This window comes from Athene cunicularia (genome assembly GCF_003259725.1).
Source record: "Athene cunicularia isolate RWA chromosome 10 unlocalized genomic scaffold, athCun1 chr10_part1, whole genome shotgun sequence".
NCBI classification, from domain to species: domain Eukaryota; kingdom Metazoa; phylum Chordata; class Aves; order Strigiformes; family Strigidae; genus Athene; species Athene cunicularia.
Window position 1 is genome coordinate 10,742,546 of NW_020799112.1, and position 25,858 is coordinate 10,768,403.

General features: G+C 45.6%; 3 protein-coding genes across 3 annotated transcripts in view; 1 reads left to right on the top strand and 2 right to left on the bottom strand.

Moving 5' to 3' along the window:
- CLPX (caseinolytic mitochondrial matrix peptidase chaperone subunit) overlaps positions 1–2,417 on the bottom strand; it is a 25,915-nt gene extending 23,498 nt beyond the window's left edge. The window contains exons 1-2 of the mRNA XM_026856049.1: positions 2,243–2,417; positions 1,860–2,198 (exon numbers count right to left, since the gene is read on the bottom strand). Coding sequence (XP_026711850.1) covers positions 1,860–2,198; positions 2,243–2,417 — 514 coding nt within the window. The remainder of the gene's footprint in view (positions 1–1,859; positions 2,199–2,242) is intronic.
- On the top strand, positions 1,946–13,509 carry SPG21 (SPG21, maspardin). The gene is made up of 9 exons (XM_026856066.1): positions 1,946–2,042; positions 5,419–5,512; positions 8,958–9,119; positions 9,956–10,036; positions 10,635–10,780; positions 11,303–11,411; positions 11,890–11,997; positions 12,396–12,536; positions 12,867–13,509. The coding sequence occupies exons 2-9, from the start codon at positions 5,450–5,452 to the stop codon at positions 12,987–12,989; spliced, it is 933 nt and encodes a 310-aa protein (XP_026711867.1). The 5' UTR covers positions 1,946–2,042; positions 5,419–5,449; the 3' UTR covers positions 12,990–13,509.
- ANKDD1A (ankyrin repeat and death domain containing 1A) lies at positions 13,383–25,373 on the bottom strand. The gene is made up of 16 exons (XM_026856051.1): positions 25,302–25,373; positions 25,155–25,161; positions 24,962–25,065; positions 24,190–24,288; positions 23,486–23,584; positions 22,912–23,016; positions 21,999–22,097; positions 21,480–21,578; positions 20,234–20,332; positions 19,802–19,900; positions 19,473–19,571; positions 18,439–18,537; positions 16,998–17,093; positions 15,645–15,846; positions 14,774–14,905; positions 13,383–14,557 (listed from the first exon to the last, which is right to left on the bottom strand). The coding sequence occupies exons 1-16, from the start codon at positions 25,371–25,373 to the stop codon at positions 14,496–14,498; spliced, it is 1,572 nt and encodes a 523-aa protein (XP_026711852.1). The 3' UTR covers positions 13,383–14,495.
- Positions 25,374–25,858: the final 485 nt, after the last annotated feature.

Here is a 25,858-nt window from a genome sequence, read left to right on the forward strand (position 1 = left end):
GGCCCGGCCCGCTCCCCCCGCCGCCGACTAGGCCTCGCTGGCGGCGGTGCTGCGCGCCCCACCCGCGCCGTAAACACCCCCTCCCCCGCCCAGCGCCGCCTCGCTGACGGCAGCACGCTGCCGCCTAGCGTCATAACGCACACCGCGCCGGACTACCGCTCCCAGAAGGCAGCGCGCCGGGCGCCACTGAGGCCGCAGCCCCGTCTGCCGCGCGGGGCCTCATGGGAGATGTAGTCCGGGGGCGAGGGGCACCACGGGTCCTCCGCGTTGCATCATGGGAAATATAGTCCGGGCAGCGACAGCCCCCCCGGGACTCCACGGCACGCACGTTACTTTGGGAGATTCCTGCTTTTTAATTCTGCTTCCTAAAAACAACACGAGAAAAATATTTCCCTTAGATTCCTGGAATGTTTTTTTTAAAAAGCCTTTTGTGAAAAATGAAACAGAAAAGGCAGCTGAAAGCTTTTAAGCAAAACGATGCAACTTGGAGAAAGAGATGAAAATGATGCTTTGTGTCACGGGGTGATCTTCAGCCAGAAAACAACACTGTGCATAAATATATGTATTATCTAATCAAATTTATCCGTTAGACATACCTTGCGGAGAATGAACTTACAACTGACAGCTTGGTCTGACTATTGGTCTGTTTCAACTCACCTTCAACTCCTGTTTGTCACGCAATAATTAAACGAAGCGAACTGATCCCAACTGGTCTTTAGAGGAAGGACTCAGAGACAGGGATGCATCACCTATCCCACTCCTCAGTTACCTACCACAAACACCATTAGACCCCACAAACAGCAGGCACTGTGCTGCTTGGCTGCATACATCAGGAGCACTGAACATCGTTTTTAATTTCTGCCAAGGTCTAGATGGATTTTAACCCTTATGAAATACAGGTTTAACACCATCACCTACAGCTGGACAACTGCCAGTCTAATTTTAATCTGCATTACAACCACCACCATTTTTCCTTTTGGGAGTTTTTTGAGGGAGTTAGGCAGGAACAGCAGGTTAGGCTCAGAGACACACTGACACACATCAATAGAAGCTGTCTGCCTTGCGATCACACCTTATGATACCACAGAGGGAACAGCAGCGGCATCTTCTGTGGATTCCATGTGCACGCTGAAGCAAATACAGGTTTGCTACCTTGTTCACTCACGGCACCAGCTGGGGATCCCAATTTGCCTCTCTGAGGTTCCCCTTGAACTTGGTATACTGAAAATAAACCATTAAGACGTTACTTATGAGAAGCTATTTGAATGAACGATTTTCTCAGCTCAGAGCTTTACCTACAAATGTTTCTTTATGTACAAAAGGCGGGAAGTGCTATGGTACCTGCTAGCTTACCTTATGTAACTCACTTTTCAGCAGAGCCTTAAATCTAACTTTTTAAAAATAAACTTTGTTTCAATAGACCCAGCTGATTAAAAGATCCAGATTAGAGGAGAAAGCACTACACATCACCTGGAAGAAGAAAGCTCGATAAAACCTGCTATATTAAAAGGAAGACCCCCGACTTGAAGACACGTAGTTTCACTCACCACTGCTTTTACAAAAATCGCTCGGGATTTCTCATATTTATCAAAAAAAGGATGCTCTCTCCCGCTGGATGGCAGGGTCAGGTCATAGTGACGCCTGCGCGAAGCAAAGAGGCGGCAGAGAGCAGAATAAAGCACCACTAGAGACTCGCAGTATCTTTTTTTCTACGTTAAAACTCAATTCAGTGAGGAACCTGCGAGCTCCTCAGACGCTCCCGCCTGAGGGGCACGAATGGCAGCCGTGGTCCCTCACAGCCCGCCGGCCAATCACCGCCTGACCACGTGTCTTTTGCCGCGGTAGCATTGCCCCGAAACCGCTTACTTCCGCCTCGGTAGCGATGGCGGACGTCCGTTTTCCGGTCTGCTTCCGCTCCTCCCCGCCGTCACGTGGTCGTCGCGTGTGCAGCACCCGGAAGTAGCGGCTGGTGGCGGGTGCCCCGCGCTGGGGGAGGAGGAGAGGAGCAGCGGTTCCCGCCGTCCCCGGGCCCTGCTGAGCCGGTGAGGGCCGAGCAGCGAAAGGGGAAGGCGGAGGAGGGGTTGGGGGCCAGGGGTCGTCACTATGGAGACAGGTCTGCCCCTCTTCGCGGGGCCCTGATCTCGGGAGGGGGCCCTGAAGGCCCGGGGAGAGGGAAGAGATCAGGGCCTGGGTGCGCCCTGAGGAGATCGAGGGGATCTCTCAGGTTGCGGTGCAGCATTGCCTCTGGACGAGGCTGTGCCTGAAGGGTCGGGGGGCTCTGAGGAGGCGTCGGGCCGGAGGGTGTATCTTTCAGGCCCCGGGGCGGGGTTGTCACGACCCCTGAGTGGCCCTGGGCTTGGGGTGGGGGGAGGTGACTCGGGACGCCGCCTGTAGGGGGCCTTGCCCCGGGGGTTCATCGTCCCGGGGGGGTTCTCAGGGGAAGTGGCCTCCTCAGCCTGGGCTGCAGGGAGGAGAGCCTGGGCTGGGGGTGCTGAGTGGGGTTTTGCACACACACACCCCTTCTCCTTGCAAAGCTGGGGGAGCCGCATGTGGTTGAAGAGGGGGGATGGAGCAGGGACTGGGGTCGGTGGGGACGGTGCTGAGGAAGTGGGGAAGGTGACTGCTGCTGTGTCCCAGTTGTCTGTAATTCTTCATTGCCTGAAGAATTGGCGTTCATAAAGCCCCTGTAGCCCTGGCGTTTGCCTGCAGCCCGCATCAGCTGTCGGTGCTGGTGTTGCTGATTCAGGTGTCTTGGGAGTGGGAGTGGGCACTATGTGGCCATCTCGGTGGGAGAGCGGCTGCGCAGCGGCCCTGGCTGGCACAGACACAGCGTGGGGCAGAAGAGAGCGTCGCCACTCGTCTAATCCACTCTGACAGGGGTTTTCTCTCTAGTGGCAGGATCAAGGTCTTTCTAAATTGGTACAAATAGAACATGTCACTAGTATAGTGGGGATAACTCACAAGGAGAATATTATTACTTGCTCAGTGTATCCTTAGGTGAGTCTTCCTTTAGAGGAATTGTTTTCAAGAGGTTAGAGTTCTTCAGATTGTCTGGTTTTACTGAAAATGAAACGAGTTTTTAGAGGCTGGGTCATGAACAGCATCAGGTTCTTTGTGATTTGAGTTACCTTTGGCTGGCTTCCTGTTTTGAGTTCATGGTTCAGCTTTTCTGTGGCTGGAAGAGCACACAGTTGTTGTTGACATGGATATCTGTGCGCAGATTTAATGCTGCATTTCTGTGCCAAGGAAAAAAAAAAATTCAGTAATAGGACATCGACTTCAGCAAAAACTTCTATAATCAAAGAAAGTTCTTGCTTTAAATAAGGGACAGTCCTTAGGACTGGTGGTCACAGATGCACCTTCACAAGAAATTTGCTGGAGGAAATCAGACCAGGTGTTGGTGGCCAGTAGTTTGCTTCCATGAGTGGTAAGAGGTGAAGTGGGAAGCTCAAAATTTAGGTTTCAGATGGACTCTTAACTCACTCTGGTGCAAGCTGAGGTATGCTGACAGGACAAAGTTCATCTGCATCATACCCTTTCCTTACCTAGTCTAACAATAGACAGCTTTGTGCTCCTGAGTGATCTGCCAGCCCGCAAAAATTAGCTTAATTTTTAGTGCATTAAGGCTGAGGTGGCAGAAAAAGAGAGGTGATCACAGCAGGAAAATACTGACGATCCTTTAAGGCAATCAGAATTATTAGCAGAAACTCTTCCTTTCCTGTGCCCCTGTGTTTGCCCAGTGCCTTGCATAGTGAGGCTCTGACCATGACTTGTGTTTCTTGGCCTTCTTCTAATATGATACTCAGAGAGAATCTGTTGTTTTAAGGCATGTGCTGTAGTTTATGTCTGCCATAATTTCGTCACATCATCATTTGCTATATAGCTTTTTGTAAACTAGTTGATGTGTGGCAACAGAAAGGAATCTGTAGTCTGAACTGCTGCCTTCTTTCTCTCGTGACCAGCTTTTCCCCTCAGTCCAGTGATGCATCTTTATGCCTGCTTCTGCTTTTCAGGTTGTATGAATAGATATTTATCTCCACTGTAATTTTACCTGCTGCCAGACTAGGACAAGGGGCAGAATAGTTGATGCAAGCACCAAAACTAAGCTATGCAATATTGAAACAATGGCCACACAGCTCAGTTTCCTACCTGAAACCCTTGTTGGATGTGAGAGGTGTAACGTACTCTGTGGAAGATGTGTGGTGTCTTGCAAATTAGAAAGTAATTTCCCTTTTAAATTTCATGTTTTCTGTACTTGGAAAATGGGAAATGAAGACTGAAAGATGAGGAAATTGTAATAACTGTTAATCCAGCTGTAACCCAATATGCTAGCTAAGCCTGCACACTGGCAGCTTTCCTGCAGGGAGAAATGAATTGGAGTGACTCACAGAACATACCAAGGTCTTATTTGATGAAGAATTGAGACAAAACCTATTGATTTATACTTGGCAACTGTTAAGTAACAAGAGCAAAAGTTGCTTTGTTTTATTATGCTCAGTGCTCTGTGTGAATGCATGAAAATAATCTCCTGAGGCAGTTGGCTTTCAGGGTAAAGCTATTGAGTCTGCAAGCTTTGAAACTGTTTGATACCATCTGTTGTGTAAATGGAAGCTAATGGCCTTCACTGATTTAAAAATAAAAGTTAAACCTAGACATTACCTAAGTGTTTATTACTAATTAATGGAGCATTATAAGACACTCTTTATGTATGCTAGGACATTCTGACTTCAGAGTGAATTAGTCGCATTCCTGTGTGGACCCAACTCTGAACCATTTTGTTCTGTATTAATTGGTGTGCTTCGAAGATATCTTTGGTAACTCCTGATGAGTCAGCTCCTGTGTGGATAGAATTAAAACTTCAGGGCTCTTCTGTAAATTAAGACTCCGATCAGCTGATTCCCGATGTGCTTTGGGACTCCTCTGGGTCAGTTATACTGAGATGGAAGAACGTGGTCTGAATACTTAGGCAGTGGGTTCATGAAATAATGTAAGTCTTTTGTTTGAACTGCGGAGTGAATTGTATGAATATTTATTACATATAAATTTAGAGTGCTTTATAAATTAAAACCAAACTGAAAACATGCTTTAGCTTTTTAAGCCACTTACAGCCTGCAATACAATTGTCTTTCTGTACAACTGTTACATGGGAATGCTGTTAGAAAAACGTCATCATTTCATAATGAGGCCGGTACAGAAAGGCAGTCAGGTGACTGTCTCTTGGGAGAATAATTAAATGGTTTGTGATGAAAACTGAGGATAAGTAAACTTGGCATGAGTCAGAGGTAATACAATCAACTGATAAGAGCAAACTTGTCCTGCAAATGCTTTATGTACACGGCACAGCTTTTGAGTGCTGCCTGCTGTAAAGCTGTTGTATTGATTTCTAACTTTGTCTCTCTTTTTTTTTTTTTTTTTCAGGCTGACCTAAACTGTGTTTTTTCTAAACATCATGGGAGAGATTAAAGTCTCTCCTGACTATAACTGGTTCAGAAGCACAGTTCCTCTTAAAAAGGTATGTACAACTGTAATGGGTGAAATTTCTCCTCTTGCTTTGTAGTCGGGAGACTAAGCTGTTTGGTTAATGGATAACAGTTGTGACTGTGATAGTGACCTGGCTTATCTTCTCAATGGTTGTCCCACATGTGCTATGAGTGCATGAAAGCACACTCTTAATTTTCACATGCTTCTCAAAGGTCACTTCCACACGTGGCCGTGAGGAGCAGAGGCTGACAGTTGTGAGCCACGGTAGCAGTGCCTGGAGCCCTGGTGCCAGTCATGCTGAGGAGCATGTGCCAAGGAAAGAGCATGGGCTGGGCACCATGTGCGTGGCCTCTCCCGGAGCTGCCTGCTGGTGCTACACCGCACCAGGCAGGGCAGCTGACCTGGGGGCCATGCCACCAGAGCCACCTCTGCAGTTCCTACCCATCCTCCTCAGGCTGAAGCAGAGTGTCTGAAGGCAACTTCTCGGCAGTGGGGCTGCACACAGGGTTCCTGAAAGTGGAAAGATGCCTTAACCACAGTGGAAAAAAAGTTTGGTTAAGCACTGCATGCTTAATCACACTGTCCAACCACTTTCCCTTCTTGCTTGGATTTCTCCACTTCCTTTCACAGAATCATCAAGGTTGAAAAAGACCTTGAAGATCATCTAGTCCAACCCTTAACCTGACACAGACTGTTCTCAACTCCACCCTAAACTAAGGAACAACAGATGCTTAAATGTGCCTAGTATTATTTCCACCAAGTGCTGTGTAGCTTTCTCTAAGAAATTACCATTATACTGCAGGATTTTCTGTTTATGGTTTCTCATTCATTTTTGCCTGTTTGTCTTCTGTAAATAAGAACAATCCATTGCTGTTGACTGTGCACACTCTGTCTAAGCTTTGGCTGTCCAGCTTATTTCTGTTTCTGGCCAGTAACAGATCTGCTGGCTCTGTTTGTGCCATTCTGTTGCCTCCAGGCAGTGCCAGGTCAGCAAAGTTTGGAGGCAGTATTTAATTGGAAAGACATGTGGGTGTTCTGAGGTGCTGTTTTATGAGATGCAGTACAGTAAGTGAAAGGAACTGGAGGTTGTGGTTACAGCGGAACACGTTGCTGCTGCCGTGGGGACTATGTGACGCTGCAGCTCGCTGCCAGGGGCCACTGCCTTCAGCTGCTGGCGACTACTCAGGATTTCGTAAATGGGGGCATGTGTAAACTGAAGCTGCTGTTGACCTGGTGACCTTTGGACTAAGGACTACTCTTGAGTGATTTAGTCTACTCGAAAGTAAAATGATGCCACAGTGATGAATGTGGGGTATGAAGATGGTAGAAATAAACAAATCAGTCCTGGCTTCTGGATAAAGAAGGAAAAAAAAGCACAATTTGAAGATATAATTAATCTCTGAAGCAGTCTTTAGGAATGCATTTTCTTGCATTATCCCCCCAGAGGTATAGGCAAGGCATGTGTAGTACAGAGGAGGGAATGACTAACCATCATCAGTGCTGGTAAGCACACATTAGTGCTGTCAGATCGACTTAAGGAAGTTTGAAAACGGGCTGAGATGTTCCTCCTGCCAGGAGCAGGAAATGCACAGCTCCATCGCCCTTCCTGCTGTAGGAAGTACAGTACAGAAAATAACACGTTTAAACTAAGTCTTCAGCTTTGCCTGTGAGCCTCCATGTGCATCCATCGCTTGCTGTCTTAGATAAGTCCTTCCTAAAAGTCTTCAGCAGGGGACACCCTGGCTCTGCTAAACTCAGGGCGGGGGGAGTTCTGCCCCTTGGTTCAATGCAGTGCAGATTTTACTCTTTGTGTAAACTGTAGCTGATCTTGATTGATCGATCAGAACAAGAAAAAGGCTGGTGACCTACCAAGTCAGCAGTTAACCATGGTGCTGACTGTCTACACAGCGCTCAGCTTGTTTGGGAGTTGAGTTAGACTATCCGGTATCTGGCTAGAAATCAAATAGAACAATTTCTAAACCCATTCATTGTTTGGGCTTGAGGAATGAAATGTTATCGCTCAGCCTCAGCTCTCTTGATGTGAACCAGCTTTGGTTTTGTGATTTCAAGGAGTATGGTTCGCCTTTGGAAATATTCCTGGAGGTAAAATTTGTAGTAGCCACTGACAGCCACCCTGAACGGATCCAAAATTACTGATGGAATAACAGCTGAGAACAGCGAGGCCTGGAGCTCTGGAGTTGTGTGCAGAGGGTTGTTTTGATGGGGGGTTGGGAGGGCTTTCATACAAGGTTTATTTTTAAATGGTTTCAGTGGTCTGGAAGCTCTGGTATGCAATCTTTTTTTTTTTTTTTTTTTTTTTTTTTTTTTATGTGATTGCTCACATGTTCCCAGAGCTGAAATACTGGCTTTATTACAAGCAGATTTGTTAGTCAAGCAAATCTGATTTGTGATACGCTGCTCTTCGATTCCCTGAGAAGCTTAACTGCTGTGATGGAAAAGCAAATTGTGCTTGTATATTGCTGTTCAAAAAGCTATAAAATCTTGCTACAGAGGAGATGAATTCCCGTTGTGTGACACAGGCTTTCCCCAGAGGTTTGTGCTTGTCGATCTGGTATGAGCTGCACGCTTTTGCTGGGTTGTGGAGTGCTGGAAGAGCATCCTAATACACAAAACAGTTTGCTGGTAGAATAGGCCCTTTAGAAACAAGTTGGGCTCCAGCACTGCTACAAAAGACCTTTACCTAATTGTTACACTTTTAAAGTTATTAATTGTGCTAGGACTTCTAGCTTCTGCATTGAGATGGGCACTGTATGAGGAACTGCTCGTTAAGTGTAGTAGCTCATGTGTGAATAATCTGCTTCAGCCAGCTGTGTGTCCTAGGCACTCCAGATGCTCCTGACCTGCTGCCAGATGATGGAAGCATTTTTCTTTCCAGGTCAGCTTTGCAGTGCTGTTTTGGGAATTGTGTGTGTCTCTGTTTCTAGCAGGCAGCTATAACGTTTCAGATCAATAATTTGTGGTGTTAGCTGCTTAATTCAGTGGTCTCGCATGTATCCAGACCTGTAACATCTTTTGTCCAGTGAATGCAAATGTGGATGCTTGTTTTAAAAGCTGTCCCCGGGGGCAGTGCTGGCTCTTCCAGCCTACAGCTGCTGCTCTCTGTACTTTGAACTGACCTTCCTGGTCTCTCCTGGGCGGTGGCATGGTGGCCCCTCTCCCAAGGTGCTGTGTTCATTATCCAGCTTACATCAGGACACACAAAGCATTTGGTCTGACAGCGCTTGGCTGCAGTTCTGCTCCAGCTGTAGCTACACAAACACTGTAATTCCAATTAGTAAACAGCCTTGGAGAAGAAAGCTATTGTGAAGAAGAGTCAATGATGGTCTTGTTCAAAGGGTCTTGGGTATTATAGTATTTACTAGATGACAGAAATTTTGTAGAAGCAATCCTGGGATCTGGCTGAAGAACCTCATTTGTCTTGTATGTTTCTGCTCCCCCCATGCCTTTCTTTCCAGATAATAGTAGACGATGATGACAGTAAAGTCTGGTCACTGTATGATGCGGGACCTAGGAGCATTCGGTGCCCACTCATATTTCTCCCTCCTGTAAGTGGAACTGCAGATGTGTTTTTCCAGCAAATTTTGGCGCTGACTGGCTGGGGCTACAGAGTTATTGCTGTGAGTATTCTCAGTCCTGCATCCAAGTTAGCATACATGTGCTTGTTGCTCTAATCGGAGGTTGGATAATGAAAGTGAACGTCTTTTAAGGGATGTTAAGTTGCACCACCTGATGCTAAGTTGCACCCCAGAGTATGTAGCATGCAGATCCAGGCTGAAAACTGCTGTATGTTCACAGCAGCATTTACTCACACCCTTGCACATATGCATTATTAACATCTTGGTCTGTTTTCAACCTTGTGTGCCCTGGCCACCACATCTTTGCCTCCAGCTGGATTTTTTGTTAGTCATGAGGCTTTGGCTTAGTTCATGCTTTCCTTAGGGATGGTGGATAACCTGGCTCTTAGCCTGCCTGGCTGCAAATGCTAAGTCACGCCTTAAAATCCTCCCAGCATGCTGGTTTGTGGCTTCTCAGCTCCAAAGCTGAATTGCAGTGATTTTCTACAACAATATTTCTGCTAAACAGTATGGCTTTTGCAGTACTGCTGTTTCTCTAGCAGCAAGTAATGATTTCTATACCTGCCAACTTTACATGCTGTGAAATTGCTGAAAAATCATTCCAGCCTCTCATTCCCCCCATTACAGGATGAAGCAATGCTGCACTTTTCCCAGCAAACTTGCTCTGGGGTGCTTTCAGTTGTGTATTTTTGTGCAGGCGAGGGGGAGGTGTTCACACCCTGACTATAGGGACCTTGCTGAGGGGCATGAGCCTTATGGTACAGGAGAAGCAGATTGCTGTCTTAAAACCTTTAATGTCAGAATTGGTGTGACTTTCAAGTGGGCAGCTGACAGGTACTGATCAGAGACGGGCTTTTTCTAACTTCTTGTCGTTTTAGTTGCAGTATCCAGTGTACTGGGATCACCTTGAGTTCTGTGATGGATTCAGAAAATTGTTAGATCACCTTCAGCTGGATAAAGTGAGTGCTTTGAGATGGGGAAATGTGTATATAGTCGCAATAAAACCCTATTGCTTGAAAGCGTCTCATTTAAGAGCAAGTGTACAAAATATGATAGAAAAATGCAGCCTATAAATAAGGAAGCTGTATTGCAATTTTACTTTTGAAACAAGTTTATTTTTGAAGGTGAATACCCTTGAAAATTTTCATACTTGGTCTAAATTCAATTACTGTTCTAGGCTTATTAAATTGTACCGATTAACTAGTTTTTCATGAGATACTATAGAAGTTATCCTTCCTAACTCATGTAGTACGGAATACCACAGTAAAGTATCTTGGATTGGGCTAGCTATTGAAAACAAAGTGAAATGTTTGAATTTTCCTTAAGCTTGGTGAGCAAACAAATTTGAACCGTGTCCCGGAAACACTTCCTTTTTTCAGTATTTATCATGTTTATACCACACATAAAACCAAAAACTGAATAGAAGAGTTTCTTTTAAGTAACAAGTTATGAGGACAGGGTAAAACTTGCATGACTTATTTTTGAAATGAAATACTGTGCTTAGAGGCTGCTTATTTCACAAGTTTAACATGATCTGTTTTTTTTCCCTTGTATTAGGTTCACCTCTTTGGAGCTTCTCTGGGAGGTTTTCTGGCTCAAAAATTTGCTGAATACACACACAAATCTCCCAGAGTTCAATCTCTCATCCTGTGTAATTCCTTTAGTGACACTTCTATCTTCAATCAGACATGGACAGCAAACAGGTAAGGAAGACTGAGACAAGCAATCATATCTGTGGCCTTAATTTTTTTGTAACGAAATGTCATACTCATCTGGTTGGATGTGTGTCTAACCTGTTCCCAGCTGGGGGGAGGGAGGTGCAGGGTGGAATATTTGTGACATGTAAAGCCACCCCATGAGGAAAATGTAAATTTTCACAATTGGGAGTGTGGAATTTGACAGCTGAGTTGTCCTGTGATCCTCTGTGGATGTGTGGTCAGATTTAAGAACTCTGCCTGTTTTCTAGCAAAGCCATTTATAGTGAGAAAAGTGTTATTCACCATGTTTAAAATACCCTTTTGCAATGTAAGACCAACAGCTTCCCAGAGCATTTCAAGCACCTAGCTGCAAGGTTTTCTATCTCTGTGCTCTTGAAGCTTCTTCAGGATTTCATTTGAAGTTAAAGCACAATGTTAGTGCAAGGAAAGGGAGTGCTTACAACAAAGCGTCTTAATGTTGGGAGTCCTGGGTGCTTGAAGATTTGTTACATCTCCTTTCTATTTTAGCTTTTGGCTGATGCCTGCTTTTATGCTGAAAAAAATTGTCCTTGGGAATTTTGCATCTGGTCCTCTAGATCCTGAAATGGCCGATGGGATTGATTTCATGGTGGACAGGGTAGGTAGCTGTGTACTCTAACTGCTGTGATGTCAGTCTCGCTAGAAGATTTCCTTAGCAGGAGGTTGTAGATAATTTCTGATGCTTTCTTCATTTACTTACCCGTAAGAGAGGAGTAAGGAATGGATCCTCAGCAGGTGCTGTCACAGCCCCAGCGATTTAACTGATGGTGTGACCATCTACCTTACAGTTCGGTTTGTTTATGTAGATCAGAAGAGAGGAAGTTAAACTGAGGTGGAAGAGGAGAACGTGCTGGGATACATTTGTAGGCCACATGCTCGGGAGGCAGGAGCAGCTAATAGAACATGTTTTAAGCATATGTTTCATGTAGAGAGATACTAAGTTGGAACTCTAATCTTCATTTGAAGTGCAGTCATGTTCCCCTTTAAGGAGCTGACGTCTCTGGGTGTATTGTTAATATTGCATTAACTTCCTGCAGTGAAGTGTGTTGTTAGTCTGTGTTTCTCTCTACTGAAAGCTGGAGAGTCTGGGCCAGAGTGAGCTCGCTTCAAGACTTACCCTCAACTGCCAGAACTCCTACGTAGAACCTCATAAAATTCGAGACATCCCTGTAACCATTATGGATGTAAGTTAATCTCAATGTAATCCTGGTTTTGTTTTGGTTTTGGTTTTAAACACTGTTTCCTCCCCTTGGCAGGTGGGGCCTGGATATTCTGTTAGCAACTTAATAAATATTTACAGCATTAACTTCATATTTAGATAAGCCTTCTACCGACTGGGCAACAGCATGATACTTCTGTGTTGCATTATGAATTGGATATTCTGTGCAATAACTCAGCCATATGTTCACGTATCGCAGCGTTAGCTCTCGAGCTGTCGATGTCTAACATGTTTGGTTGTTTTCATTAACCCTGTTGTACAGAGAAACTGAGAATTGCTTCTAGGAGCAGCATATATCCAGTCTGATTTTAATAAGCAAAATCTGCTTAGATTCAGAACTAACTGCCATGACTTGTTATTTAGGTGTTTGACCAAAGTGCGCTTTCAACTGAAGCAAAAGAAGAAATGTATAAGCTTTATCCTAATGCCAGAAGAGCTCATCTCAAAACAGGAGGTAACTTCCCCTATCTCTGCAGGAGTGCTGAGGTCAACCTGTATATTCAGGTGAGTCAGGATTCAAACCCAGTGCACTGACACATGTAGCTAGAACAGCAGTAGGAGACTGCTTCTCTGTGCTTGCTCTTGTTTCTTAACTTGCCTGAGCTCTGTTCACTCTGGCTCCCAGATGGCCAACACAAAAGGGCAGAGCTGGGAGCAGCCACGCTTGTGGAGGGCTGGCTTTGGGTGTTTGGTTGTTGCCCGTTTCCTCTGTCCTTTCTCTTGTACTCCAGAGCCAGGATTTCATCCTCACAGAAGCTACTCAGAAGGAATGTTCCTCTTTTACCAAAACCTTGTGCTTCTATACCTGTTTGTGTTATTTTCCGTGTCCAACAGATCCATTTACTGCAGTTCCATGGCACCCGCTATGCAGCCATCGATCCCTCCATGGTCAGTGCAGAAGAGCTGGAAGTCCAAAAGATAAGTCTTCACACCAGCCACGAGCAAGAAGAGCAGTAGGTTTTTGGTGTGCCAGTGAGGAGGAGGAATCGATTGGTTTGGTGGTCTTCCTGTGTACAATCAACTGTTCCCACTCTGCCTTTTTCCTTGCATTAGCCGATTATCACTGTGCGATTCCAACAGGATCAATAGTCAGTGAACTACCCACGGACAGTAACCTCCAGCGGTGTAATGGGATAGGTCTGTTTAATTTTTAGTCTTTGAATTCAAGGAAACATCTTTGAAGACTCCAGTTTTAAAAACAAAGACATTTTTGCTACCAAAGTCTTCACTATCATGTTCTTAAGCAGAACAGTGTTTCTTTTTTATATTTTTCACTCAGCTGTATATATTGCCACATGTGGATCATGTACTTATAAGCTGACATCTATTTTTGTTGAATATTTGGTTTATAAGATGTTTAAGTGCCAGTGTTGCCATCACTTATTTGCTTCACGTGTTGTTGGTTTCTATTTGAAATAAAGCGTTTGAATTTTTAACTTTGCTGTTTAAAAATGGTTTTCAATAAAACTTCAATTTCTGCAAGTGTCTCATTTTGACTATAAGAGAACAGCACTGTAGCTTACTATGGTCCTGGTTTGCCTCTACAGAAAATAAGGAAAACTAGCACCTTCTGCTTGAATTCACCTCAAGGATGGAACAGCTTTAATTACAAGATTGCACTGGTATAGCTTGAAGCACATTTAAGGGTACAACCTGGATTTTTTGAAATACAGATATTATTTTCCCCTGGAAACACCATAAAAAATAAACACGAAGTATTACATGATGAAGGGATGTTTAAGAAAACTGTATGTCCTTGTCAGAATCTGTGCAGATAACCAATGACCATTCTCATCTTTTCAAGCTCTTCAAACTTTTCAAGCTGTAGCCTTGGGATTAAATAAGCTACCTCTTTGATTTATAAACAGTACATGTATGTTAATGTACATTTGTAAACAGTGCATGTTAACATTCTTCTCTACAACTTCTTGTGAATAGTTGAAACATGAAAGATCATGACCCTTAATGTTCCAAAAGGACCAAGTAGTAGCCCTGACTTTCTTGAATTCCCACCCTAAGAGGGAAGTTACAAACACAGCTAAGACACATGGGATAGACACACACACACACTTCCAAACAAAGTAAGTAAAGAACACTCTGGGAAACAAAGGCTTTCCCCTCGATAACTTAAAATATTAAGAATTTAAAATTTATATACAAAAATGTGATGTAAACAAGTTACAGTAAAATAGTGTAGGATTTCCTGAAGTGAGGTTTGCTCACTGAACTCTTCCTGCAGTACCCAGACCATATGAAATAACTGATAAAAATCTTCCTTCTCTGTGTAAAGACACATTTTAGACCATTAGCTGATACCTTGTTTTAGGCCAGGAAGGAAGCAGCAGCGATACCAACCCTTGAGGACAAGAAGCCCTGTACTTGCAGCTGCCTTCTGACAAGCTTTTCTGGGCAGGTGTTTCTCCTGTGGCACTGAGTTGGAGGAGTCACCAGTGCCCTCCTGGGTTACATTGCTACACACTTCCGTGGAGAGGCTGAGTCTGCATTTGCTTTTTTCCGAATGCTTTCTGTAAAAGAGAGAACATTCTGCTGCATAGAGAGTGTAAAGTTGTGGCAGGATGTGTTAATTTTATCAAAAAAAGAAATGCCATGTAACAGTAGCAAGGGTGCAGGGCAGGGTGGCTTCCAGCTTGTGGGAATTGGCTTCACTGGAGTTTTTCTGTCTAACTACAGGGTTTGGGTCATGCCCACTGTGCATTATTTGAAGGAAGACAAAGTGTTACCTGCTAAATCTCTTCTTCCGATTCCCACAAGGCCTTCATACAATCCCTTGATTGGATTTTCTCCTGCTGTGATCACGCCATGGAGCCAGATAAGCAACATTCTGTGGCCATGCTCCCTGTAGCTTTTAGTGCCTGGCAAGATGAAACTCCAGTTGAGATCCTGCACTTGCTGTGCACGGCCCCAACCAGAGCAGGTGTCTGAATCAGTGGGCTCGGACACTGCTCCCTCCTCTTTGGATTTGACTAGGCTGCTCTAAAGTACAGTTCAGCTTAATTCCTGATTGTGGTGTGATCGCTAGATTAACGTTAAACTTAATGGAGTGGGCCATGGGTGAGCTTGGGCCTGTTGGACAAGCTTTCATGGCACTACAGAATTTCTGCCTTCAGAGCACGGCTTGGCCCCTTGCTCGTGTCACGCAAACCTCAGGAGTCCCCACAGTAACCGAACCTGCAGCGATCTGTTTCAGAAACCCAGAACTTGCTTCTGCTAATGTGTCTCTTAAATTCTAAATGGGACTTCACTGCCTTCTTGGTCAAGCTTCTTAAAATAAAAAAAAAAATAAACCCAGAAAGTTCCTCCTGTCCTAGAGAACAAGAATTTTTTATTTAATTTCTGTAGCAAGGACTAACAGGTCTGGCAGTACCTCCAGAGCAGCAAGCAATGGACCACTAACCCCCATGTGCTTTACTCCTAGACAAATTCCAGCGTGTAGACACCTCCCCATTAATTAAATACAGGATATTTAATCTAATGTTTTGACTGTTTCAAAGAAGCCAGTTGTTAGGGTTTTTTATGCTTTGCTAATACTGCAGACTTATCTCCTACGAACACAGTCCAAGTGAAGGAAGAATACCTGGCAGTGCTTTATACCTGTCCATTGTTGCTCAATAGCCCTAATGTGGGCAGCAGTGAATTTCCAGTAATGTGCCAGCTTCTTCCATTCACCAGGTTTGAGGTACTTTGTAGCCAATCTCCACATCACTGAGCGAATGTGCTGCGTTTCCAGCCTGTGATCTTGCTTAAAGGTCAAGTGCTTTGCCACCCAGGAGTCGGAGTCGCTGTTCAGATTGTCCTGCAAAGCCAGGGCAGGGGTTTCAGCTGGGATGCAGCAGATGTACTTGTCCTGCATTCTCCCAGATCCTCACTCTGTGGGTCGCTCTGAGTTCATTCTCACACCTCACATTTTTTATTCTTTTTTCACTCTGTTCTATTCATGCACACTAACAAACGCTGTTAACAGCAGCTCTGCTGTGGAAACCCATGCAGATCACAATTTGCATTTCTAGTGCCTTTTATCTGCAGCTTGTGTGCAGAATCATTTCATTAAATCTTGCTCCCCTGCAATGTAGGCTCATGCTCACCTCCTTTACACGCCAGACTGGGAAGAGGCTAAATGACTTGCTTCAGGACTTCGAGAGAAGCCCAGTAAGGGCCTGATATACCCAGCATTGCTCTGAAGCTGCGCCTAAGCCACCGGTGTATTCCCTCCTTTCGTTCCTTTTCTTTCCTTTCCTTTCCTGGCTGAAGCACTGCCTTTCCCGGTATGAGAAGATGCCCAGGGTCTCAGGAAGACTCAAGGGGTGTGGTGTTTGGCTGCACTTTCAGCACAGGCTCTGCTCAGATTAGTTTGGGCAAAGGCTTGTGGTAGGCAGGGTTTCAGCAGCTGCGCAGGGGGGCGTGAGAGGAGGGAGGCTGCTGGACCACACTGGGAAATGCAGGAGGAACAGCCCCAGCTGCGGAGTTTGAGAGAAAAGTCGATTGTACGACTCCAACAAGAACTGATCACTCTGCTTGCAAGAGGTGTCTCCCACTGCTGAAAAACTCCCCACATCCCATTTGGGGACCTTGGGCCAAGCGTTTTTCCTGCTTGGTGCTTCAGTTTCTCCTTCTGGGAAAAGGAATTAATGCTATCCCAGTCCATTCCTCAGGGCTTTGGGAACAAAGGATCTTTGCTGCCAAAGGATCTTTGCAACCCCCTGTTCCCTTTCAGCACAGCCTGGACGTTTTAAAAACAGAGTTTTTTTTAAATAAGGAAAGCCTTGATGATGTTGGCATGGTGAAGACTTTTGTTTTTCTTTAGTAAAGTGATGAAATTAGAGGTCAGGCTGTCACAGGATGTCCTGTATTTCTTTTCCTTTTGACAGCTGGTAGAGTCTTAATGGAGAGTATAAAGCTACATCTGCCCTGGAAAGCGAAGGGGGCGGGGTGGTGTAAGCTGCTCACCTTTTCCCATTTGTAAAACCGATCAGCTTTGATAATCATGTCCACCAAGTTGATGTGATTGCTTCGGGCAGCAACATCCAGAGATGTTTTCCCTTGCTGAAATGAGAAGGTGGAAAAGGAGCTGGAAAAGACCGTGCACACTGAGGAGGTACAATCTCCACTCCCGCTCTGTAGTGCAGGCAGCACGGGGTGGGAGCTGGGAGCAATGCACCCAGCCAGAATGAAGGACCCCTGTTCTCCACTTGTAAACAGCTCGGTGAGGTAGCTTCCAGCTGCTGCCTGCAGGGCATGGGGAATCATTTTCTAGGCTCTGCAGTATCTCCTCTGCTGCCACAGGGGACCTTCCTCTTCAGGAGAGTGCCCCGTAACCCGCAGTGTGATGGCAGGGTGCTCTCAGGCTCCCAGCAGCATGGGTGTGACTGTCAATGGACCAGCTCAGCACTACAATCCAAGGTATGTTATAGCCTTTTGCACAGCAGGTTTGCTGACACATGAAACTGAAGTGATTTATTCAACCTCATTAATTTTAGAGGTTCCACATACACGATTAGAAACAGTTTCCTAGGAGAAGCTGATGGGACTATGAAAATGTAACTACATTCCTCACATAAACCTGACTGAATTGGGCAAGGGGGGGGAATTTGTATTCGTATCTAAAAGTGTATAGCAGAAAGGAGCAAGTTTTAAAGTTGCATGAAGAAAAGAGCCAGCCCAGGCATCAGGCACACCAGACTCTAGCCTCAGATGTGAGCAGAAACCCAATTTCCCACAGAAAAATGTGAACGTGTTCCGCCTGCGCTGAGTCTCACTGCGGTTCCACAGGCTGCTGGAAGGTGGCAAACATTCACCACAGCTGAAGGCTGTTTCAGCCAGGTGACTTCCAGTCTGTATGTGCTTTAACCCACTGCAAATGGCAGACAGGATTTTAATCTCTGCCCCAGCCTGCTTCAGCATTTTCTGGGCACATACCACTTTTGGGCTGCACAGAACTGGCCTGATTCCTTTATAATTCCTTTTGTTGATTTAATTAGAGGGCAAAATCCCTGGACACCAGTGCCAGATCTATACCAACCAGATACCTTTAACCTACTAAAATGTGTACTGTAATCCTTGAGGTATATTATTTATCATTATTCATGAGGATGATATTAATGTGCATGACAGTACAAGTAGAAGTAAAAGGAATTATAAAAGGAATTTTGAGAAGAAAAAGTTAGCTCATTGTGTGAACTGTTTTCTACCTTCTAAGAACCAGTCACTTTCCTGGAAAACACATCAGAATAACCTACTCAGCAGTGTTTGAAGGCCTTATCTCTGGAAACATCCAGATTTTAGTATTATTACTAGCCTTCCTTGAAACTGATGAAAAACAGTGGCAAAGACCACCCATAGTTTCCCTCCATACCCCCATAGAATCTGTTCAACCCATAGAGACATTTACCTTGTCTGTTAGCTTCAGATTAACTCCTGCAATGAGAATCATCTCAGCGATGTCCTGCCTGCCATGCTCTGCAGCGATGTGGAGCGAGGTCTGCTGCCTCTGCAGGAGTGTGAAAGGACTACATTTCAGAGAACAAGCATGAGGCTGCAAGGATAAGACAGAATGATACCAGGAGGAAGCCTGCTGGAACACTGTCAGCTCTGCCCTCCTCTCCCTTCTATCCCTTTTTAAACCAAGGGCCAAACACCCTCCTACCTCAAGTTGGAGTTGGGTTCCTGAGGCTGAGCAAAACTGGTATGTCCCTGTCCCAGCACCAGCAGGAGGAAGCCTTCCTGTAACTTTTCAGTCTAAAGAAGGAACCTCTTCAGATCCATAGAGCTCCCTAGGGCCACTTATAGAACTAAGTTATTTCCCGTTATTTCTGTAACAATTTCCATAGGTAGATAGTTTGGCCAAGGGAGGAAAGGACCTGTGCCAATTCTTTGTTCCCAGGACCCAGGGCTGGGTTAATGTGTATGTACTGTAAACTGTATGCACCCTGAGACTGTCTAAACTAAAAGCAAACATAAAATGTGGCGATTTTGTGGTGTCATCAGGAGAGAACATCACTGCAAGAATGAACATTAACTGAAAAATTACAAACAAGCTACACAAAGCCCCTCATTCATAAAAGTACAATTTGGTGAGACAACCTCCAGGCTTTCTTCCCATTCTCAGCTCCCCAAACATTTTGCAGAATATCTTACAGCCTGAAATTTCTCCCATCTGCTTCCAGCAGGGAGGAGGGAGCCTGACTATGCAATGTTGCTGTGCACAGGTACAGGGACATGGCGCAGCCCATGTGTTAAATGCCAGCAAGCAATTACCTCACTGCAACACTCAGAATCATTTCACAGGTTTCACATTTCCTAAATTGTGCTTCCAGGTTTTCCCTGTTTTAAAGCACTCCTCTTTAATTCTGTCCCCAAGGTGATCAAATCCCCCAAGAAACTGGTTGGCATTTCAAAGACAGAAAACAGGAGCTGCAGTCTTACATTATCTGGAATGTCAAGGTCACACTCCATGTCAATGAAGAGCTTCACCATAGCTGGGAAGTTCTGCAGTACCGCAATGTGTGTTGCTGATGCATTTTGCTGTGGAAAGAAGACCTTGTGCTTAGGAACAGCTTAGCTCATGGTATTGGAAGGACCATGAGCATGTTTTATTCTAAGACAGCTGCCAGCCTGGACCAGGGATGGTACTGCCCCATAAGCACAGACCCCACAGCAGCACTGGTCCTTACTGAGTTGCTTTGTGCTTTTGAACATTTCCACAAACTGGCTTTGCCTTTTTGTAAGAGACAAGAGCGTTGAGTGGGACTTACATGATTAACAGCGTCTGTGTGGATTCCTGCATCCACGAGGATCCGGGCTATCTCCTCATAGCCATGCTGTGCTGCGTAATGAAGGCAGTTCATCTTCTTCTGAGGCACGTTAGAAGAGATGGGTATTAGTCAGAGTTTCTTCTCAAAGGCTTCAGTTGTTACAGACTGTCCACACAGACCTCCCTGCTTCCCTCCTGCAAGAGCCCCAAGCCCCCATACTGACAAATTCATAGAGGTTGTCTCCAGGGCCAAGCCAGTCCCAGGGAGCAATACCCGCCTCTTTGTACAAAGCCACGTGTAGTTTCCTCTGGACTCCCTCAGCTGTTTCTGAAGTGCTGGGCTCCATGTGGCCTCACCCAATAATGGGCCACAGGTCTGGGCAAAAATCCACAAAGTAGTGTCTGGAAACGGAATCACCTCCACAGAGCTCACCTGGGTTTGGGCATTGACATCAGCACCAGCTTCCAAGAGCAGCTTCACAGAGTTGCTGTGACCCCCCTCAGCAGCCAAGTGCAGAGCTGTGAGTCCTTCCTGGACAAGACAAAAAAGGAGACAAGCAGCATTTCTGTAGAGAAGGCCAAGACAGAGCACTGGAATGAGCAAGCCTCTACCCCATCTTCTGAAACCATGACATGTTAAAATACCAATTCTGAGGACCAGGGATCCCAAATCGATTGTTAGGAAAATAAAAACACAATTATCTGCCACTGACATATCAGAGTACTGCTCTGTCCTTATGCCCCTAGAAACAGTTGGCCCATGGGCCACAAGACAGACATTGTGTTCACCATCTTTTCTCCCCTTCAGACCATTAGCAAACAAAAAAGGATTTCACAGAGACAACGAAGACAAATATTTTCCTGGAGTAGCCCAGAGACAGCCACAGGCAGAACTGGAAACCCATGGCCCTCAACCACTGGTTCTCCCTTCTGAGGGCTGCAGCTCATTTGTTTACAAGAAAACAGAAACAAGCAGAATTCCTAAGTGATTTAATCTGGTTTTATTATTGCTCTTCGCACAAAGGGCAGCTCATCTGGGGGAAGACAAATGCTACCAGAGTTACCACTGAAGGAGGTTTCCCCTTTCTTTCAGATCTTAATCACAATCAAATACACTTTTTAAAGCCGGTAACCAAATAAGACTAAAAAAGTTGCTGATAAACTTAATTGGGAGTGTGCCCTGGAATAAATAACAGCGTTACTAAGCCAATATTTGCTATCTAAATCATTAACTGTGTTCCAGCCACATAATTTTCCAAAGCAGGTCTGTCAAAGAGAGATCTCAAACAGAAGGTCCATATGTTCAGTGACAAAGTCAATACTATAAAGCATAGTGAAGTTTAGTTTAAAACATACTCAATAACCATTTAAGCACTTGAATGTACAAGGGTCAGGGAGAAAAATGGAGATTAAATTAAGTGATAAGGTAGGTCAGCAGATATAGCAAGAAGAAAACACAACACTTTAGAATTGCATACTGGTCCAAGGATGTTGCCTTTCACTGATAGTCTGCAAGCATGACCTGCATTTACACACATATGTTTTAGATAAAATCAGCTACCTTCTAGACCTCTCCTGTCAATACTGACTATTCAGCCTCATGACTGTGGCAGGAGAGTATTTCTAGGGAGGGGAAGGGCAAAACTGATGTGTTTTTTATTTCATTTAAATATACTTACTAAATTCTTTACACCGAGGTCCACTCCAACATCTATAATCTTCTGTAGCACAGAGAGGTGTCCATTTTTAGCAGCTAAATGCAATGCTGTATTTTCTTCCTGAAAGTAAACATCACCTCATACATGTATGTATCATGGGACTGAGTGTTCATACACCACAACCTCACACAGAGTATATCCAGCGTGAATGAAAAGGAGGTTGTAAATAGTAGCACAAGTCTGAAATAATCTTCTAATAGGTGCATCAGGGAGGGAAGAAACCCAGCTACTTTAAACTGGGTCACGGTCCACCAGGTTTGCTGCATATCCCATCTAAAAATCCTGGAGAGAAATCCAACATGGACTGAGGTGCAAATGGTTTGCAAGTGGAGAGGGAAGAAAAGCCCTGACATACCACAACCCTAGTTACAACTGCTGACAATTTGCCTGAATAAGCCTCTTTTGGTATCCTGTTCCCTGACTTTCACATCCTCTAATCCTTGGACTTTACCTCCTTTGTGTGTGGTTTTATGCCCGTACCTTGTCTTTGGCACCGTGACTACAACCCAGTCGAATTAGGAACTCCACCACCTCCAGCCACCCATACTCTGCAGCCAGGTGAAATGCTGTCCTGTCCATCTTTGAAAGGAAACAGAAATACAGTCCAAGAAGGGCTCAGAAAGGACAAGATTAGATCGTCTGCTGCAAGCAGTATAATAATGCCTTGGGCAATAACACAGTACACAGGAGGAAAAAGCACTGCACTTCAAAATTAGTTATCTTCTATATTTTGGAGTTATTCTTCTTACATTTGGGATGACCCTAACAAAACAAAGTAAACAGAACTACCACTCAGGCTAACAACTCCAAGCACTTTGGTCTCATCAAACACTGGAAAAGAGATCTTTTCGGTGTTTTTTTCATACAAATAGAGGATAATAAATAGTTCACTAAAAGGAACTAAGAACAAAAAAATTGAATTACTGTGTAAGACCCCAGTTATTGAGTGAGTCAGAACCTCTTTTGGGGAAAGGCAGATCTCTTGTTGCTTCATTTAACTCCCAAGCATCAGAGTGGGGATCACTCTTAGAACCTTGAAGACCACTGAGTGGAATAACGTGCACTAGCTCCTGTGTGTTCTTGTGCTCTGTGCAGGAACAGATCAGCCAATGTTGGAACATGCTGGGAGAGGGTTACCCTTGGTTATTAAGTACACTCTGGAGCAACAGCTGAAAGAGAGAGGGCACTGAAATTCCTGAACTTATTCTACAAAAGGCTGCATTGGGAAGCTGTGGCTGCCGACTTGACTGGGGCTAGAATCCCCGTCATCCCCAAGCCCCACTCTGCAGGAGGACTTCCGGGACTAGCATCTGACTCCGAGACTCTTCCCAAGACCAAGGGCAACAGAGCAAGATCAGACATTGTGAAACAAAGCTGTGAAGAGTATTCCTACCTTGTCTGTCTTATCTACACACATGTCTTCCAGGTCCTCCACGATGAACTCCACCACCCGGACATGTCCCCTCTGAGCCGCACAGTGGAGCAGGTTCCTGCCGTTCTGGAGAGGAGATAATGGACTACTCATTCAACAAGTCCAAAACTGTGTGACAGTCTCTTTTAACAACCTGTTCCTGTTAGCAAAGACCCATTCCATGCCCCCCTGCACCTTTAGGGCTAAATCACCTTGTGCTGCAGACAGCAAATTATGACTGAAATATTAATGCTCCTTTTCCCAACCAAGGTCTCGTTTAGAATACACGGACTGCAGATTCACTAAACCCATTTCCCATTTCCGTAACACCTTCCACATCACCACTGCACAAATGTGAGCTAAGAAAGTTGTGTACATCTCTATAGCTACATTTATGACACCTGTTTTAGAAATAAGGCAGAAGTGCAGATGGCAGTCCCCCGCAGCAGATGCTGTCACACACGATTACCGCAGCTCGCAGCCTCTCTCTCTCCTCCCTGTCACTATCTAGAGCCACATGATGGACTGATGGACCCACGTAGGAAGACTCTCTCACCCTATTGACACAGTTAATCTTGGCCCCAGCATTGACGAGGATCTGCAGGACATGGAGGTGGCCAAACCAGGCAGACAGGAGAAGCGCGTTCATTCCAAACTGGGAGGAAGAGAAGACAGATACTTACAGCTAAACTGCAGCCACCACTGTCCCCACCTAACAGGGAAGCTGTCCCTCTAGCTTCATGAAGTTTCCCAAATATTTTTCTGGGTTTTTTTTTCCAGCCTCACTTTCTCCAAATACTATTATTCCTGCCAGAGACGGTTACAGCAGCTGAGCAGAGACCTGCCTCTAGACTGCCACTTCCTAACCAATGGTGTGTATGAGCCTCACTGTTATGGAGGATAGAGAACTTGCAAGCTGTTACTGTCTTCCCACAAGCCCCAGACACACAACCAGAACAAGCCAAGCGTCCCTATGCTATACAGAAAACCAGATTCTACCAGCCTACTTCCTGGTCACTGTGCATGAAAGGAAAAGGCCAAAAGACAGAGCATATACACACTGGAAAACAAGGCTTGCTCCAGAAAGGCACTGCACCTGCCTCAGCAGGGAGACCACAGCTTCCCACACACTGCAACGCCTTGTGCCACCCACCCAGGGCAAAGGTGCACTCTGTAACTGACAGCCCAGCACCCTTTCCCCAGGGCTCCCCCAAGACAGTACACATTTGCAGGACACACAAGGGACATTTGCCATCATACACTGTCTTTGTCATCCACCGGGACATCATGATCCAGGAGCAGCCGCACAGCATCCACGTTCCCGGCTCCTGCAGCCCAGTGCAGGGCAGTCCGGCCTGTCTGGAAAGGGAGAAGGAAGGCTGATGTATGCAGAGTGCCTCTGTATCCACCAGCCTTCCTGAAAGCCAAAACCTTCTTTGCCATCCATGGAGCCAGATTTCATCACACTGTACAAGGTTTTCTTTGGACATAGCCCTCTCTCTCTCTTTGCTCTCTTGTCAGGCAGACAGGTGCTAATTGCCTTCTCCTCAGAAACTGCAGTTCTGGACTGTAATGACAGGACAGAAAGGAGAAATATTGCTGACTATGGATGGACAGATTGCAACAGAGGGGATGAGTGCAACCCCGTATTTCCAGGGACCTACAGGTCAAGAAGGGGAGACCTGCACCAGGAAATGAGTGAGTCCCACAACCTTGGCGTACTGAGATAGCAAAGTCAAAGCCTTTCATTGCAGCTCTGTGTATCTGGCACACAGGTTCCAAGGAGAACCATGAATTATCGCCCTCCCTCAGTGCTTGCAACTTCCCAGTATGGTCAGCATGGCAGTGATGTAGGTTTCAGTGTGTTCTGAAACTGCTCAGTTGCCACAGGCCCTATTTACCACTGGGCAGTGTGTTTTAAAACTTTGCCCAGTTGAGCAGATAATGAGAAGAGTAGCGTTAAGAAGCTGCAGTTCTGCAACACACCCTCAGCACTTCCTGCATCTTGGAGGTGGAAAACCCTGGGACTTACATTGGTTTTGGCTTTGATGTCGACCCCTCTCCTGATGAGCTCCTCCATCCTGGCCGTGTCATTCCGCTTTGCTGCGTCGTGGAACTCCTTCTCTGAATGAAGCACTGCAGCAGAGACAGAAGAGCAGGCATTAAAACAGTGCTGGCAAAGAGCACAGAGCAGCATGCCCCAACTAACCTCCCCTTCATCTCACCAGGTGGCTGCAAGGAAGGATGACTGCAGACAGATTCTTCCAACAAGAATCCCAGCCCTACAGGGCATGTTTGCTGGATTTGTCCTCTCCCACCATCTCCCCCTCCCTGAATACCCCCGTGCCACACCAGTGCTCTTCCAGTCCTACCAACTTCTCTTCTAATTCAGTGCCTTTCTCTGCTTGCTCCAGCTGCAAAACCTTTTGATCCATCATGTCCATGTCCTCTGGGCACCCTCTGAGGCCCAGGGCTGGTGTGAGGGCTGAGGCAGATGGCAAGACCCTCTCTTCCACTTACATCCCACTGCTCTACAAGGAGGCCTTCACACACGGTCCTGCTGTGCCCCTTTGGGCAACCTGAATCAGCTAAACAGCCCAAAACTGGTAGCCTGGCCCAAGATTAGTGTTGCATCTCTTAATAGACTGTGGCAGTTATTTGTTCTGCCAATACCACAACCGGCAGTATTTGTCCTGCACAGTTAGGCACAACTTAAAGGTGTTCAGTCTCCATGCTGGGCCTTGCCCCAGCAACCTGCTTGATCGAACAAACCTTCCTGCCAAGAAATGAGACCAAGGCTGTGACTCTGGGCCTGCTGCAGCCCCACAGGAATGCTCTCAAGGTTTTTGACAAGGCTGGTGTCAGGTTTTGTTGCACTCTGTCCGAGTGCTTTTAGGGAATTCTTTCAAGAGGTGTTTGAGGCAGACCC

What these genes read in the sequence shown, in the direction of transcription:
- SPG21 (XM_026856066.1), top strand. Translation starts at nt 5,450, where the DNA reads ATGGGAGAGATTAAAGTCTCTCCTGACTATAACTGGTTCAGAAGCACA. An exon ending in TTGATTTCATGGTGGACAGG is followed by an intron (nt 11,412 to 11,889) that starts GTAGGTAGCTGT and finishes CTCTACTGAAAG; the next exon opens with CTGGAGAGTCTGGGCCAGAG. An exon ending in AGGTCAACCTGTATATTCAG is followed by an intron (nt 12,537 to 12,866) that starts GTGAGTCAGGAT and finishes CGTGTCCAACAG; the next exon opens with ATCCATTTACTGCAGTTCCA.
- ANKDD1A (XM_026856051.1), bottom strand. Translation starts at nt 25,373, where the DNA reads ATGGACATGATGGATCAAAAGGTTTTGCAGCTGGAGCAAGCAGAGAAA. An exon ending in ATGTCAATGCCCAAACCCAG is followed by an intron (nt 19,901 to 20,233) that starts GTGAGCTCTGTG and finishes AACGTGCCTCAG; the next exon opens with AAGAAGATGAACTGCCTTCA. An exon ending in GGTTTTACAAATGGGAAAAG is followed by an intron (nt 15,847 to 16,997) that starts GTGAGCAGCTTA and finishes CTGGCTTTGCAG; the next exon opens with GACAATCTGAACAGCGACTC.